We start from the raw sequence: 12,647 nt of genomic DNA on the forward strand, positions 1-12,647 counted from the left end.
AGGCGTTGGCTTGGCTCTGCTCCCCAGCATTTGCATTTTTCTATATTTCTTCCGGACCAGCCTCCATATTTACCACTGTCAGTTTAACCAAATTCTGTGGTTCCCTTCTTGCAAAATGACGTTCTGCAGAAGACCTTTCCCAGGTGAGAATAACCCAGAGTGGAGGAGATTGCGCCTGGTCTGCTCTCAGCTCAACCACATTTTCAGCGAACGGCTTTGTTCAAATGGGGGCTCCTCAGCAGTATTTGAGCTCCTGAGCCTGCCCCGGCGCCGTGAGACCACCCTGATCGTGGTTGGCTCTGCATAGCTGATACCCAGGAGTACTGCCAGTGGCACCCTCCAAAAGCTCCCTAATTCTGGGGCTGAAATCCTGCCGTCACTGAAGGCAAGAGCAAAAAATGCATGTATGTGTTTTGGTTGTTGGTGGGGGTTTTTTTGTTTTGTTTTGGGTTTGGAGGTTTGGGGTTTTTTGGTTTTTTTTGTTTTTTTTTTTTTCCCAATAGACTCCCATTGGTATGAAGAAGGAGATACGATCCTGCACCGCCGGACACGGCCCAGCCGTGTTGTGGCACCAGCCCCACAGGGCTGACCATCCCTGCCGCTGCCCGCACGTCTGACCCGCAGCTTCGTTCTCCCGAAATACCGCCCGCCGTGCCGGGTGTGCTGTTTCGGTAAGCGATCCCTGTAGCTCTGGTGGAGCGAGGTGGCGGTGGCTGTAAGATGAGCCGCTTTGCAGACAGGTGCAGAGCACTCCTCATTCCCTTTTATTTTCGGCACCTCCCATGTTTGTTAGTTTTCTCATTCCAAGGAAATGCCACATTCTCCTCACTGGACTCTTTTTCCACTTTCTGAAGCCTTAAGGACTGTCTTTTCTTCCCTCTCAAACAACGTCACTTTTTGATACATCCCTGTTCACAGCAGGGCAGCCGCAGATCTTGGGCTCACTATTTACCCACAGACTTGCTCAGCAATGTGGGAAGAGCCTCTATTTATTTTAGTTCAAGGGAACCAGCTTTGGGCTCGAGCTTTAAATGGCTTCACTACCGGGCATCAGAGGCATTTGAAAAGATGAATCCCCTGCCTCCCTCCAGACGTGCCAATTCATCATATGGGGAGAGGCAGGCAGATAGAGATACGCAGGCAGTCTTCATCTTTAAAGACAATCTGGAGGCTTAAGAACTGGGAAGGTAAAGTTAAAAGAGGTATTTGAAGAAGAAATATTGTCTCTGATACAGGGATGGTTCAGGATGTCTGGGAGCAGCGAGAGGCTGCTGAACTGCCGACCCGTGGTTGGCGCGCTTGTACTGCTGGGATTTTATGGTGGTGATCAGAGCAAGGCTTTCGTGGAGCTTCAGCACACAAGGTCAAGCTTTCTTGAGGCAAAATGGACAAGAGCTGGGAGGGGAGAATGCTCGGAAGCGAATTCACATGAAACCTCAAAAGGTGGAGGCAAAGCACAGGCTTGGGGCTAGGACTTCAGAAGACACTGGCTTATTTTTCTTGATGGTGATTGCAGTGCCCCTGGTCTCAACCCGGGCACCCAAACCAGAGTGTCTCTCATATGGGCCAAGATTAAGTTGGAAACTAGAAGGCTTTTCTTAGTCTCCTACCCAAGTTCCTGGAAATGTAGTGAAGACAGCTTATGTTGGAGAATTCTTGGTCTGTGAGACCACAAGGATATTTTTTACTCTGATCCAGTAACATCCCCAGCTGCAATCAAAATAGGTAGAAATATGAAAAAATAAACACAGAAATCTCAGGTCAGACTCTGGAAGTTAAAAACCTACATACCTTTCTCCACACAGGAATGAATACATTTAAAATGGTTTATTTAAAAAGTAAGGATTAAGTACATTATACATGGTTGTGATTATACCAGTAGAACTGAAGCACAGTGGAAATAACACTTTAGAACTGCGGACAGAACTGCAACCTCAAGGGACATGATATATTAGCCCTTGTGGATATGTGATCCGTACAGAAAGAAAAGGAAATATAAAAATAGTTTATTGTTAGATTTATGGGCATATGAAATGATTTCTCCTTTTATCCCTATTGTGTATGAGAAACTAGGAAGAGAGAGCTGACGATATACCTGAAACTTTGTTTCTCAGAAAATTGAATCTGATCCAATAGCATCTTTTTTTTAGGTCTGCTGTTACAGTATGTTATAGGATAACACCAAAAGAGCGATTATGTTAATTATATGATGATGATATCTGCAGGCCTTGTTGAGAAATGGGGGCTAACTTGTGTTCGATGCTGTGCAGGGAAACCAGAGAGATGTGGAAGAACAGATGATTTTTGTTTGTTTTAACTGTCACTGAGTAGTTTCAAAGTCCAAGCACAATCTGATTCTGTTCAGTTAGATCAGCCATGGAAAAAAAAAACCAGTGGTCATGGGCAGGAATGCTGCAGATTTTTCAGTTTTGTCAGAATCAAAGTTTTCCACAGGAAAAGACTCACTTTTGGAGGATTTTTTTACTCGAATTATAACATGAAAACTTTTTTTTTTTTTTGCTTTGGTTGGACAAATTACTGCGCTGCAATTTGACACAGACCGTGAGTTTTAAACTGCAGCCCCCATTCTCCCACAGGTTGAAAGCCCCGGTCCCTGTTATCTCCCTCTGCCTTTGTTCTGTCCCAGACCCCGTTTCCCATGAGCATCCCGTGAATACTTCCCCACTCCAGCTCCATTTCCCAAAGGTGCCCGCTGGAGAAGGAGCGGATGCTCTGGCTCAGGGCAAAGCAGGGCATCGCTCGGAGAGCTGCTGAACCCAGCCCTGCTCTGGGGGAGGAGGCTCTGGCAAAGAGGAACAACCTGAAAGACTCGGCAAGACTTTTTTTGCCAATGTGGTGTAAAAATACTGCACGTGCCTCTGCAGGTGTGAGCTGGGCTCTAGAAAAGCCTTAGACTTTGGCTGGAATCAGATGGTTGGTTTTAAACACATTCACTGGAGAATGACAATTAAAAGAACAAAACCAACGCGCAAAGCAAATCTCACACTGTCAAATTCCAGTTCAATGTACATGAGTTTAGAAAAACAGCCTATATCTAACTCCTGGTTTTAAAGGGAATGGTTTTATTCTTAATTACAGTAAACACGGATGAGGACTTATTTCTAACTATTAGTTTATTAACACAGTGGGAAACAAATAGTTCTGGGAAATTGCACTTGAAAAATACATCAACTATAATTAGATGTAAATTAATTAGCACTTAGTATGACACACTAATGAGACAGAAGGTTTTTTTCATTGCAAACTTCTACTTCTATCATAGCTAATCAAAGTATTTTAATATTACGAAGTCTCAAAAAGTAGGAAATAATTTATTGTTTGAAAGCATAAAGATTCTTGTAAAAAAAACCTTTCATCAAGAACTTTAATAATTTTAGAACTCTTCTATGTTGTCCTAGCCGAAAAGTAGGTAAAAAAGTTTTCTTGTCTGCCTCTGAATTTTTTTTAAAAAGCTTGTGTAACATCTTTCTCCATAGCGTGTTGATACAGAAAGTAGCACAACATTTTCTACTTTTAAATCATTCCCATCGCTCCATTCTCTTTAGCTCTCAGTTCAGAGGTTTGAAAAAGGATCCCAGCAGAGTTTTAACCTGAATGGAAACTCTTAATAAGCAGGGATGAAGGCTCCAACCCACCTCCGCCAAAATAACAATGTTGCTCTGCCAGGCTGAGGGCTAGGCAGAGCTTAACAGCGACTAGGGGAAGACTGTTGCTTAAAATTGAGAATTGTGTCTTGGTACTTCAAGGAGAGAGGCTCAAGCAGGGTTTACTGGTGGGGAGAGGGGGTTCAACTTGGTTTTTGGGATGTTAAGGCAGCTCCTCTGGGATCTCCCTGGAGGACTTGGTTCAACTAGCTGAAAGCCTTGTATCCAAAACACCACCGAGTCACTGACGCTGCGGCCACCGCAGGATAAATTAAGACTAAAGAGGTTTTAACGGTTTGGCTGAGATCTCCCACCATCAGTGAGCCAAGCAAATCATGACTTCTTCTTGTCACCACTTCTCTAGTCTTCTGGTAGCAAAGATTTTCTGGGCAAAGATGACGGCTATATTAAAAGGAACCTACAGGAATTAGATGCTCCTCTCTCACTGCACCTAATTTGTCCAAGGGGACTTGGGCACCTCATTCTCATATGGCTTGGTCGAGTGGTCACTAAAATCAACATGAGTACTATAAAATTAAATTACTTTTGAGTCAGGCCCTCGAGCTTTGAGATTCCAAGCCTAAGTGTAAAAAAATGAAAGCAAAGATTTAAAAGAAAAAAAAAATTCAGACTTTTTTAGAAACATACAGAAGCAAAGGGTATAAATTAGTTCCCCTCTTAGGCGATGCATAGAGTTTTCTGTGGGCTCTCTGCACGTAAGTAGATTCATCATTACAAAATAAATTAAATTAGGTTGAACCATCATTTCCATCTAAAAGCAACTATACCTTGCACCATGCGGCACTTATTCATAATAAAAAGAGTTTAATAAATATCTCATAAACGGTGATTATTTTTGTTCTATTTTAAAAAATACAAAGTTGTCATCCATTCTGCTAACACTCAGTTCCCGTTGCTGCAGGAAGTTTTGCTAGTCCAAACGTATTAGCTTTTCATTTTCTTGCGCACATTGCTTAGATATCTTAGTTTCCAGTAGCGTTAGTGTTGCACTTGTGAAGCAGTAAGGAAAACAGGAACGCAGTCGCAGGGAACCGGCGGCGTCGCCTGCGCGGGCCACCCTGGCTCAGCTCTGCTTCTTGCTCTTGCTATAAGTAGTCTATAGGGGCTCCTGACAGACAGCACTCAGCACCTTGCCGGATCAGGCACTAGGGCTAGTCGAAATAAGAATTCAAGTTTTCTAAATGTTAGGCAAGAAATTATATTTGCAAATATGCTCAAGTCCCACCTACTTTAATCCTTCCTTTTCTAGGTGTTTCAAGGTGCGCCCACCCTCTTCTCCCCTTACCTGCATTGCGCCGAGGGACGCCTGACACCCAGAAATGGGAGACCCCCTTACCACCCCATCGGGGAGCCTGTAGTGCTCAGTTCGTGGGTGCTCTACGGTTTCAGTAGCACAGGTCAGTTTTAGAAAGTGTTGCCTTCAAAAATATTTTTTCTTTTTTTTTTTTCTTTCCTTTTTTTTTTTTGAAAGAGGCAAAGCTTATGCTGTGTCAAAGGAAAGCGGCTCACTTGATGAGTAGTTCGTATTCATCCTTGGGCTTGGTTATAAATCACATTTGCAAGTTTGTAGTAAGGGATCTCAATATTAGGAAAAAAAAAAAGTCATAATCCTTTAAAACACACCGGTGACAAGTCCTTTGCAGTTTCTCCACAACTTTGTATACGCTACAAAAGTGCAGGAACATGAAATGCCTTCATCTCGTGACACCAAGAACTGAAAGAAACAAACTCCAAATAGCTTCAAAAAAAGCTACGAGCGTGTAATATCTTTATGTTTGTCCAGAGGATCTCCACTTGCTACCTCAACACATGCCACAGTTAGGGAGGTGAGAGGGTATTTTAACATCGCTCCTTCTCTTTCATCACAGATCCATTCTGTTTCAATATTTCTTCAAAAAGCAGGAGGAAGGAAGGTACTTCAAACAGGTGTCGTTCTCCTGTTGACCATGTTGACATGGAGTCCTTCCTTAAATTCCTTCTGAAGGAAGTTGTGAACCTGGAGAAAACTGGCTTCTTGGTCTGCGTTGTAGCTGGCAGCCGTTGTAACCTTCAAAGGCTCTCTGGAAAGAGTGTACATGGAAATTTCATTCATGGGAATGGTGCTTGCTATCTTCATGCCAACCGGAGAAATGTCTCTAGATGGAGAAGGCTCTGTAGATCGAGAACTGGATCTGGACCTCCGCCTCCTGTACCTATAACTTGGCATCCTGGCATAAGGAGAACTGGAAGAAGTCTTAAGGAATTCCCTCTTGGTCTTAAACCTCAGCTCTTTGTTCTTCTCAATATAAATGTTCACAGCCAGAACACCTATGGTTTCAGCCACAATAAAAGACAAGGCTCCAAAATAAAAAGACCAACCATAGTTGTAATGGTTCTTTTTGTCCTCATCTCGCTTGTCACTTGGGTCACCTGCATTGCTTGATATGTAGACAATGATCCCTATGATATTACTTAGTCCTAGAGAGAGAAAAACATAAATCAGTGGTTATGTGGCTGGGAAGATAAAATTCAAGCCATGATACTTTCTGGACCTGAATGGTCCTGAATGAAGGAAATTTTATTACATTTATTTATTATTTCATTCATCTCAAGATTTCATTTATTCTTGAAAAACAAAGAATAGATCCACATCTGGGTCACATATGCTTGCATGGATCCCAAAATATTGAGCAGGATTTGTTCCCACCTTGTCATTGCCATGGTGAGAAAGAAGTGACATATGGGGGCTCACTAATGTTGTTAGTGGGATTCTAACATTCAGAATAATAACAAAAATACCATTTGAGCTGAGGGCTATGGCTGTTGACCTTGATCAAGATAAGTTCTCTTCCACCTTGCTGAATGTTCATCTAAATGCAGCCTGCTTAATCTGAGCTTTAGAGAAAGCTATTAACAATGTGGCTGGCTCTCTCAGATGTTTCTAGTGTGAAATACAGGCTCACCTATCGTAGGTGAATTTTTTTCTGACATCATATAAAAGAAAAGAAAAAGACCCTGGATGTAAGAGATGCCAGATTCATCTAATGTTTAGTACATTTTAAATAGTGTAAAACTCACTTCTTACTGACCTTAGCTTCCTTTTTCATGAAAACTAGAAGCTTTTTTAGAATATGTTTCTTGTAGAGCTTCAGAAATTTATTTTTGTCTTAAGAAATTTGACCAGTGTGATGTTTTTAGTGTCCTCGATCCAAGGAAGGGATAGAGGGAGAGAACTTCGAACCACCTTTTCTACATCTATTTTCACTTTAAAAAGACAGCACATCTTAAGGACTCAATTTAAAGATAACATACCTGCTGCAACAAAGAGAATCCCAGCACTGAGAATAATGTTGTTTTTGCTGTTGTAAATCCTTCCTGCTCCGACACAGAGTCCTCCCAGCAACAGCAATATTGTGCTTAGGATGGGGAACACGCTGGAGGCACGGACAATGCCTGGAGGGGGGGTAGGTAGAAAACCAAGACAGACAGTAATAATTTCAGATGCCTCCTCGGATGCAAGTGTGGAGATTACAGTGTCTCAACCCCCATGGCTTTTGCTGGAATTATCTCTGGTTCTGCATTTCTGGGCACGTTTTTGGGAGGCAAGGCCATGGGTAGGTGGCCAGTGTGGCACAGACACTCTCAGCTGAGTAGCTTAAATCTTTTAAGCTTTCTCCTAGAAAGGCCAGCGCTACTGCTATTACCTGATGACACCATGTACAGAATGTTTCTGTCAAAGCGTGAGGTAAGTGACAGTAGGACCTGACATCACGCAGGGAGTGGCAGTGAAAAATTCATGAGCTGTCTATGAACCCTACGTTTGGGGATGGCTTGGGCAGCAGATCGGTCCTTGGTACATGTGCAAGGTGAGGAAATTACAGCTCTTGAAGTCTGCAGCATACGTGTTGCCAATGAGCACAGCTAATAACACATTTTTTTTGTTGAATATTAAGGACAGTGAAACTTTTCAGATTTCTAAGTAAGAAATTTTAACAAGTGTGTCTCAGATGTTTGTGTTTAGTTTCCTGACAGCTGAGTAGAGTAATTTAAAATTCTGTATGCTTCAATCCATTCACCAGCATGGGCTATAAAATCCCTGAAAAAAAAAAATTAAACCACCACTTTAAGCCAGCTTTCAAAGTCTGGTCACTACAAGACTAAGCAGCAATCGAAAGGAAAGCAGCAGGGAGGGAACAAGAAGGCTGAGAACAAATAAACAGGCACAAGAAGAGGAAGTCTGTATTGTAAAAACCAACGGGGTAAAGTCTGGTGTTGCTGAAAGGCAGAGCGAGGAGACAAGATGTGCTGTTATACAGAGAGGATTTTTTTGAGGAAGGAGAGATAAGGAGCTGAATAAAGCTGAGGGCCATGGAAAGGCAAAGGTGCAGAGGGGCGTCCCGGCACAGTGGGTGGGTGCCGGGGTGCGGGGATGCCCAGGGAGGGTGGGGGTCAGAGGCTGCTGTCACGGAGGGGTGGAAACCCCACAGCACACCAGGAGGACATGGGGACCCCCAGGGCTGAGCACATGGGGAGGAGGAAACTGCCTCGGAGAAAATTGACTTGGACCAATCTGCTGATGCAGTGCCATTAGCGATGCGGTCTCTCCTGGGTGCCATCTTCCTGGCTGACACGCGCAGCGAGCGGCGCCCGTCTCCCGAACAGAAACGGCCAGATGTTACCGCTGATGCTTTCTCATTTCACTTTTGATGGCTGTGGCGTTCCCAATTTTGTGAATTGCTTCCTAATGATTCCCCTGGTAACTGGTGGCAAAACTCCCACTGACTGCAAGAGGGACAGGGCTGGGCATTTAATAACAGTATTGCTTTTGTGTGCGCTGCAAAGCCCCCAGGGGTCCCAGTGAGGGGCCCAGCCCTCATTAGGATGGTGCAAACATAAGACAAAAAAAGACAGTCCCTGCCTGGGAAGCTTATGCCTGTATCGATCTGCAACAGCAAGAAAAGTTCGTCTCCTACCAAAACTGGCAGCATCACTGCACGTGTCCTTTACAGACAGGGCATTTTCTAACCAGATCTAAACCCAATTCAGTTGGATGCATTACTATTCTAAGAGCGTCTTGCAATAATTGGCAAATCCAAGTAATGAGGGTGTAAGGTCTCTAATCGAAGCCTGTTGAGTGCTAAGAGCCTGTTCTGTTGTCTTGGGTGTATCCCCATGTGTCTGGTATGAGGTAACAGGGTTTTGACTTTTGGGTCAGTTTTTAGACTCAATTATTAGAAAAATATTCAATGTCAGGCTCTGCGCTGCTGGACAGGAAGGCACCCCAAATCACTGTCTATCTGTCACTGTCCTGACAAAAGGCAGCCTAGGCTTAAAAGCTACTGTGGTCCATCCTTTATGGTTGTTGTTTTCTATATTTTGTGTTCATGTTTATCATGATTTAAATGAAATCAAAGAGCTTTCTTAAAATGCTTTGGTGATATCATCAGAAGGCACTTGCCAGACATGCCAAATACAGGGGGTGGGTTGTTCTACCTGTAGCAATAGCCTCCAGAGATAATTTTTCTGTAGTAGGTAACTAATGTGAAGAGAAGAAAAACACAGTGTTCTCTTCCTGTAAAACTCCACAGTATATTTTTTTCCTGCAATGTGTACTTTTAGCTCTGCAATTTAAAAGGAAGCTCATAGGTACCATGTAGAATTTACATATGTCTCCTGATACTGGTAATAAAATGACAGCACATCAAAAAACATTAAGGCAATCTGGTTTTTGCTTTCTCCCCTGCTTTTTTTTTCTTGTTTACCGTCCTGTCTGTTTGCATCGGTGGTTCTGCACCACTATGCGTTGTGACACCTCCTTCGGTGAAGCGCCGCAGCATGCCGTGCTGCTCCTCCCCACGGGGCTGCGAGCCCCGGCGCTCTGCTCGTGCTTTTATTCTCCTCCAAAAGGCAGGAGCCAAGCAAACGGCTTTAATAAGGAGATGCTATAGCATGCGGGGAAGAAGCATGTGAAAGTGTAGACAGGTCCCTGAAACGGGGTCCCCGGTCCTGCTCCTCAAGGCTGAACTTTTGCACTGCAGCAGAGCCCTGACATCCTCACACGTGCAGCGAGGCCGAGTACGGCTGAAATCCCCTCTTCGGCAAAGGGAGAGGCGCATGTGCTTTGTGCAACGCCGGATCGGAGCAGCTTGGTTTCGGTGTGCCTGCAGAAACGCAGGAGAGGAGGGAAGCCAAGCCGGAGCACACGTGTGCGGTTGGGCAGTGCAGGCGGCAGCCCTGGGGACCGCACGGGCTCTCTGTGCGCGGCAGCGGTACCTCTGGCACTTGCTGGGGCTCTGCACAGACATGGGAAGGGGAATTTTTTAGACACACCAATTGATGTGTGCTGTCACAGGGAAGGTTCAATAGGAGAGGCCTTGTTTGGGATCCTTTGCTTGTGTTAGTTGTCACTGTGGCTGTCATTTGCTTGGATTTGCAGGGAGCAGCCCAAATGCCGAAGGGCAAAATCCAAACTTCTGCTCCTGCCCACACCCTGGACCAGAATCCTCTAAAAACAGCCATTTTTTTCACTGATTTCAATAGGGTTTTGAACCAGGGCTCTGTTCTGCCAGCACCACAGTGTTTACATTTATCTGAAGCCTATATTAAATTGGTAACTGTGAAGCAAGCTGAGACCCCTCATGCCGCTTTTTCAGGAGCACAAGATGCATGCAGCATCGGTGCCTTTGTCTAAGCAAGACAGGAAAAATAAGGGTTACCCTCAACATGGCCCTCCAAGAGACTTGTGCCAAGAAACGGCTAAAAAGCACAGTGAATGATATGGAGACAGCAGATTGCGAAGGTGTTGCACAGAGGGCAAAAATGAGATGGAAGGTCTCATGTCTCCGTTGAAACAGGATGCGAATATCCCCTTGTCTGTGTCTAGTTAGACAATGATTTGGTTCCTATTACATATACGTATGAGCTCATCTCTTCTGGATTTAGATACATAACCTTTCAGTAATCTCTAAATCAGCCATATGCATTTTAAGCGGAACTGCAGTTTTTCTTATGAAAGTTAAAGCAGAGGAGTCCTGTTATCTGTGCAGACTATGCGAGGATGAGCTCTCCTCCATGGGGGGAGCAGCTGAAGTCTGCTTTTGCAGAAGACAAAGGGTTGAACCAACTTGTTTTTACTTAGTCACTTTGGAAAACAGCTTTTAGGAACACCCATCGCAAATACGCTTACAATCAATTTGCCAATCTCATGTCTTACTGCGGAGCTGTAAGACTGTTTTTCCCAGTTCTCCCTTTTTGCCAAATGAAGAAGGCATAATACACTTTTATCAAGACGCTACTTAATTCCTCTTTCCTTTACAGTCCTTTCACTAATGATGTTTCTTTCCTAAAGCTGACTTGGCATCAATTTAACACTGGTTCCAAGGCTTTGTATAAAAGATAAATGCAGCTGTGCTCACACTCTGCCGGTCTGCCTTTGCCTGAGCACTGAAATCATGTCACCCAAGCGCTATCACTGATCTAAATTGACAAGAGTAAAGACGAAAAAAAAATCTGGGTTTTATTCTTTCTTCTTGTCTTAGCAACCAGAAGTTGTTTCCCAGAAGTGAGCAGAAGGGCAGAGTGGTTCTCCAAGTGGTGTTTCAGGTAATTAATAGCAGTGTAATTGAGGAGTGTTTTGCCTTGCTGGGTGTATCAGCAGCAGCGTCCCTCACTGCTCCCTGAAGCTTTCCCAACACCTTGTGAGCTGCAGTTCCTTTCTCTAGTAAAGGGCAATGCTTTCAGCTTGGCTTGCCAGCTCTTTTGTTCAGAAGGAACAACTAGGCAAGGCATCCTCTGGGGATGGGGAAATCTAACTCAAACTTCGCAGGATTTGTGAAGTTTCACACTTGGGTTCCAAGATTTCCTATCACCTGAGTAAACGGTCGTGTGGAGGAGATGAAACAATTGCCCTTATTTCAAGTGCCAGGTTGCTGGATGAAATTAACTTCTGTGGCGGACTACACACCAGCCCAGAGCAGCAATGGCCGGCTGTCCATGCAGGGAAGCCTCAGCCCACGCTCATGGCGAGATTTTGCTGTTAGCTGCAGAAGTTTCAGCTTCCTTCCTACAATGCAGTAATTTCACTGCAGGGGGCGGTGGCTCAGCAGCTGCAAAGGATGAGGCTGGCATAAGGGTTGGGTTTAAACGTTAGGAAAACCTTCCTATTGGGCTGGAACCCACTCCTCAAACCTGTTTTGATACACTAATCAGATAAATACGCCCTCTGCAAAATACCCTCTGCTCTGGGAATAATAGCTGTAGTTTTCATTTGAACAATTTCCACATAATGTTTAAAGAATGGGCACCACAGTCGTGACCATTCCCCTGGCTGAAGGAAACCCTTGAAATCGTGGTCCCCAAGGATCATGGCTGTGTCAGCAGTAGCATGAACTGGACATACGTCACCACTGCTCTGTGCCACCCAGTTTGGGCCAGACTTGCAATGAATAAGACTTGGATTGCACTCTACAGACACTCCACAGAAGAGAAGTCCCGTAAAGTCTCTCTGGCCATGTCTGTAAATGCTGGGTATTAGGTATTAGCTTTCACTTACGGAGAAGGTATTCTGAGCTGTCATGGTCGTAGTCATTGTCTTCAGGGAAGTGGTTGATTCGGAAGCAATGTCCTTTGTAGATTCCTAAATGAAAACAAAGCAAACACAACACATAAGTAACAGAACCAAGTAAACGCACTTCTGCCAGCTCTGCTTTATTTCCTTTTCCTCCCAGGCTGTATTAAATAAATTATTCTCCTGTAGGGTTGGTTACTGTTTGTTTTTTTTTTTTTATGCCATCAAGAAACCATCTGTAAGGTCATCAGTTTTGGGCAGATTGGGTTGAAGCCTAGCTGAAGGAAGGGAGAGCCAGGATTCCTAGGCTCTTTTCTTCAGTCTGCCATTAATATCGTTCTCTTGAGTTTTTTAATCTCTCTGTGCTTTACTTTATCAGCGCTGTGCTTATCTTACAAGCATACCTAGTTTGCAAA

General features: G+C 44.1%; 1 protein-coding gene across 1 annotated transcript in view; it reads right to left on the reverse strand.

Annotated features, from left to right (window-relative positions):
• Positions 1 to 1,743: 1,743 nt before the first annotated feature.
• Positions 1,744 to 12,647, reverse strand: part of CACNG4 (calcium voltage-gated channel auxiliary subunit gamma 4) — a 43,286-nt gene continuing 32,382 nt past the window's right edge. Inside the window, exons 2-4 of the mRNA XM_064467067.1 lie at positions 12,217 to 12,300; positions 6,978 to 7,118; positions 1,744 to 6,143 (exon numbers count right to left, since the gene is read on the reverse strand). Of these exons, the coding sequence (XP_064323137.1) occupies positions 5,605 to 6,143; positions 6,978 to 7,118; positions 12,217 to 12,300 (764 nt within the window). The 3' untranslated portion in view covers positions 1,744 to 5,604. The remainder of the gene's footprint in view (positions 6,144 to 6,977; positions 7,119 to 12,216; positions 12,301 to 12,647) is intronic.

Source organism: Phalacrocorax carbo, chromosome 16 (genome assembly GCF_963921805.1).
Source record: "Phalacrocorax carbo chromosome 16, bPhaCar2.1, whole genome shotgun sequence".
Classification (NCBI taxonomy): domain Eukaryota; kingdom Metazoa; phylum Chordata; class Aves; order Suliformes; family Phalacrocoracidae; genus Phalacrocorax; species Phalacrocorax carbo.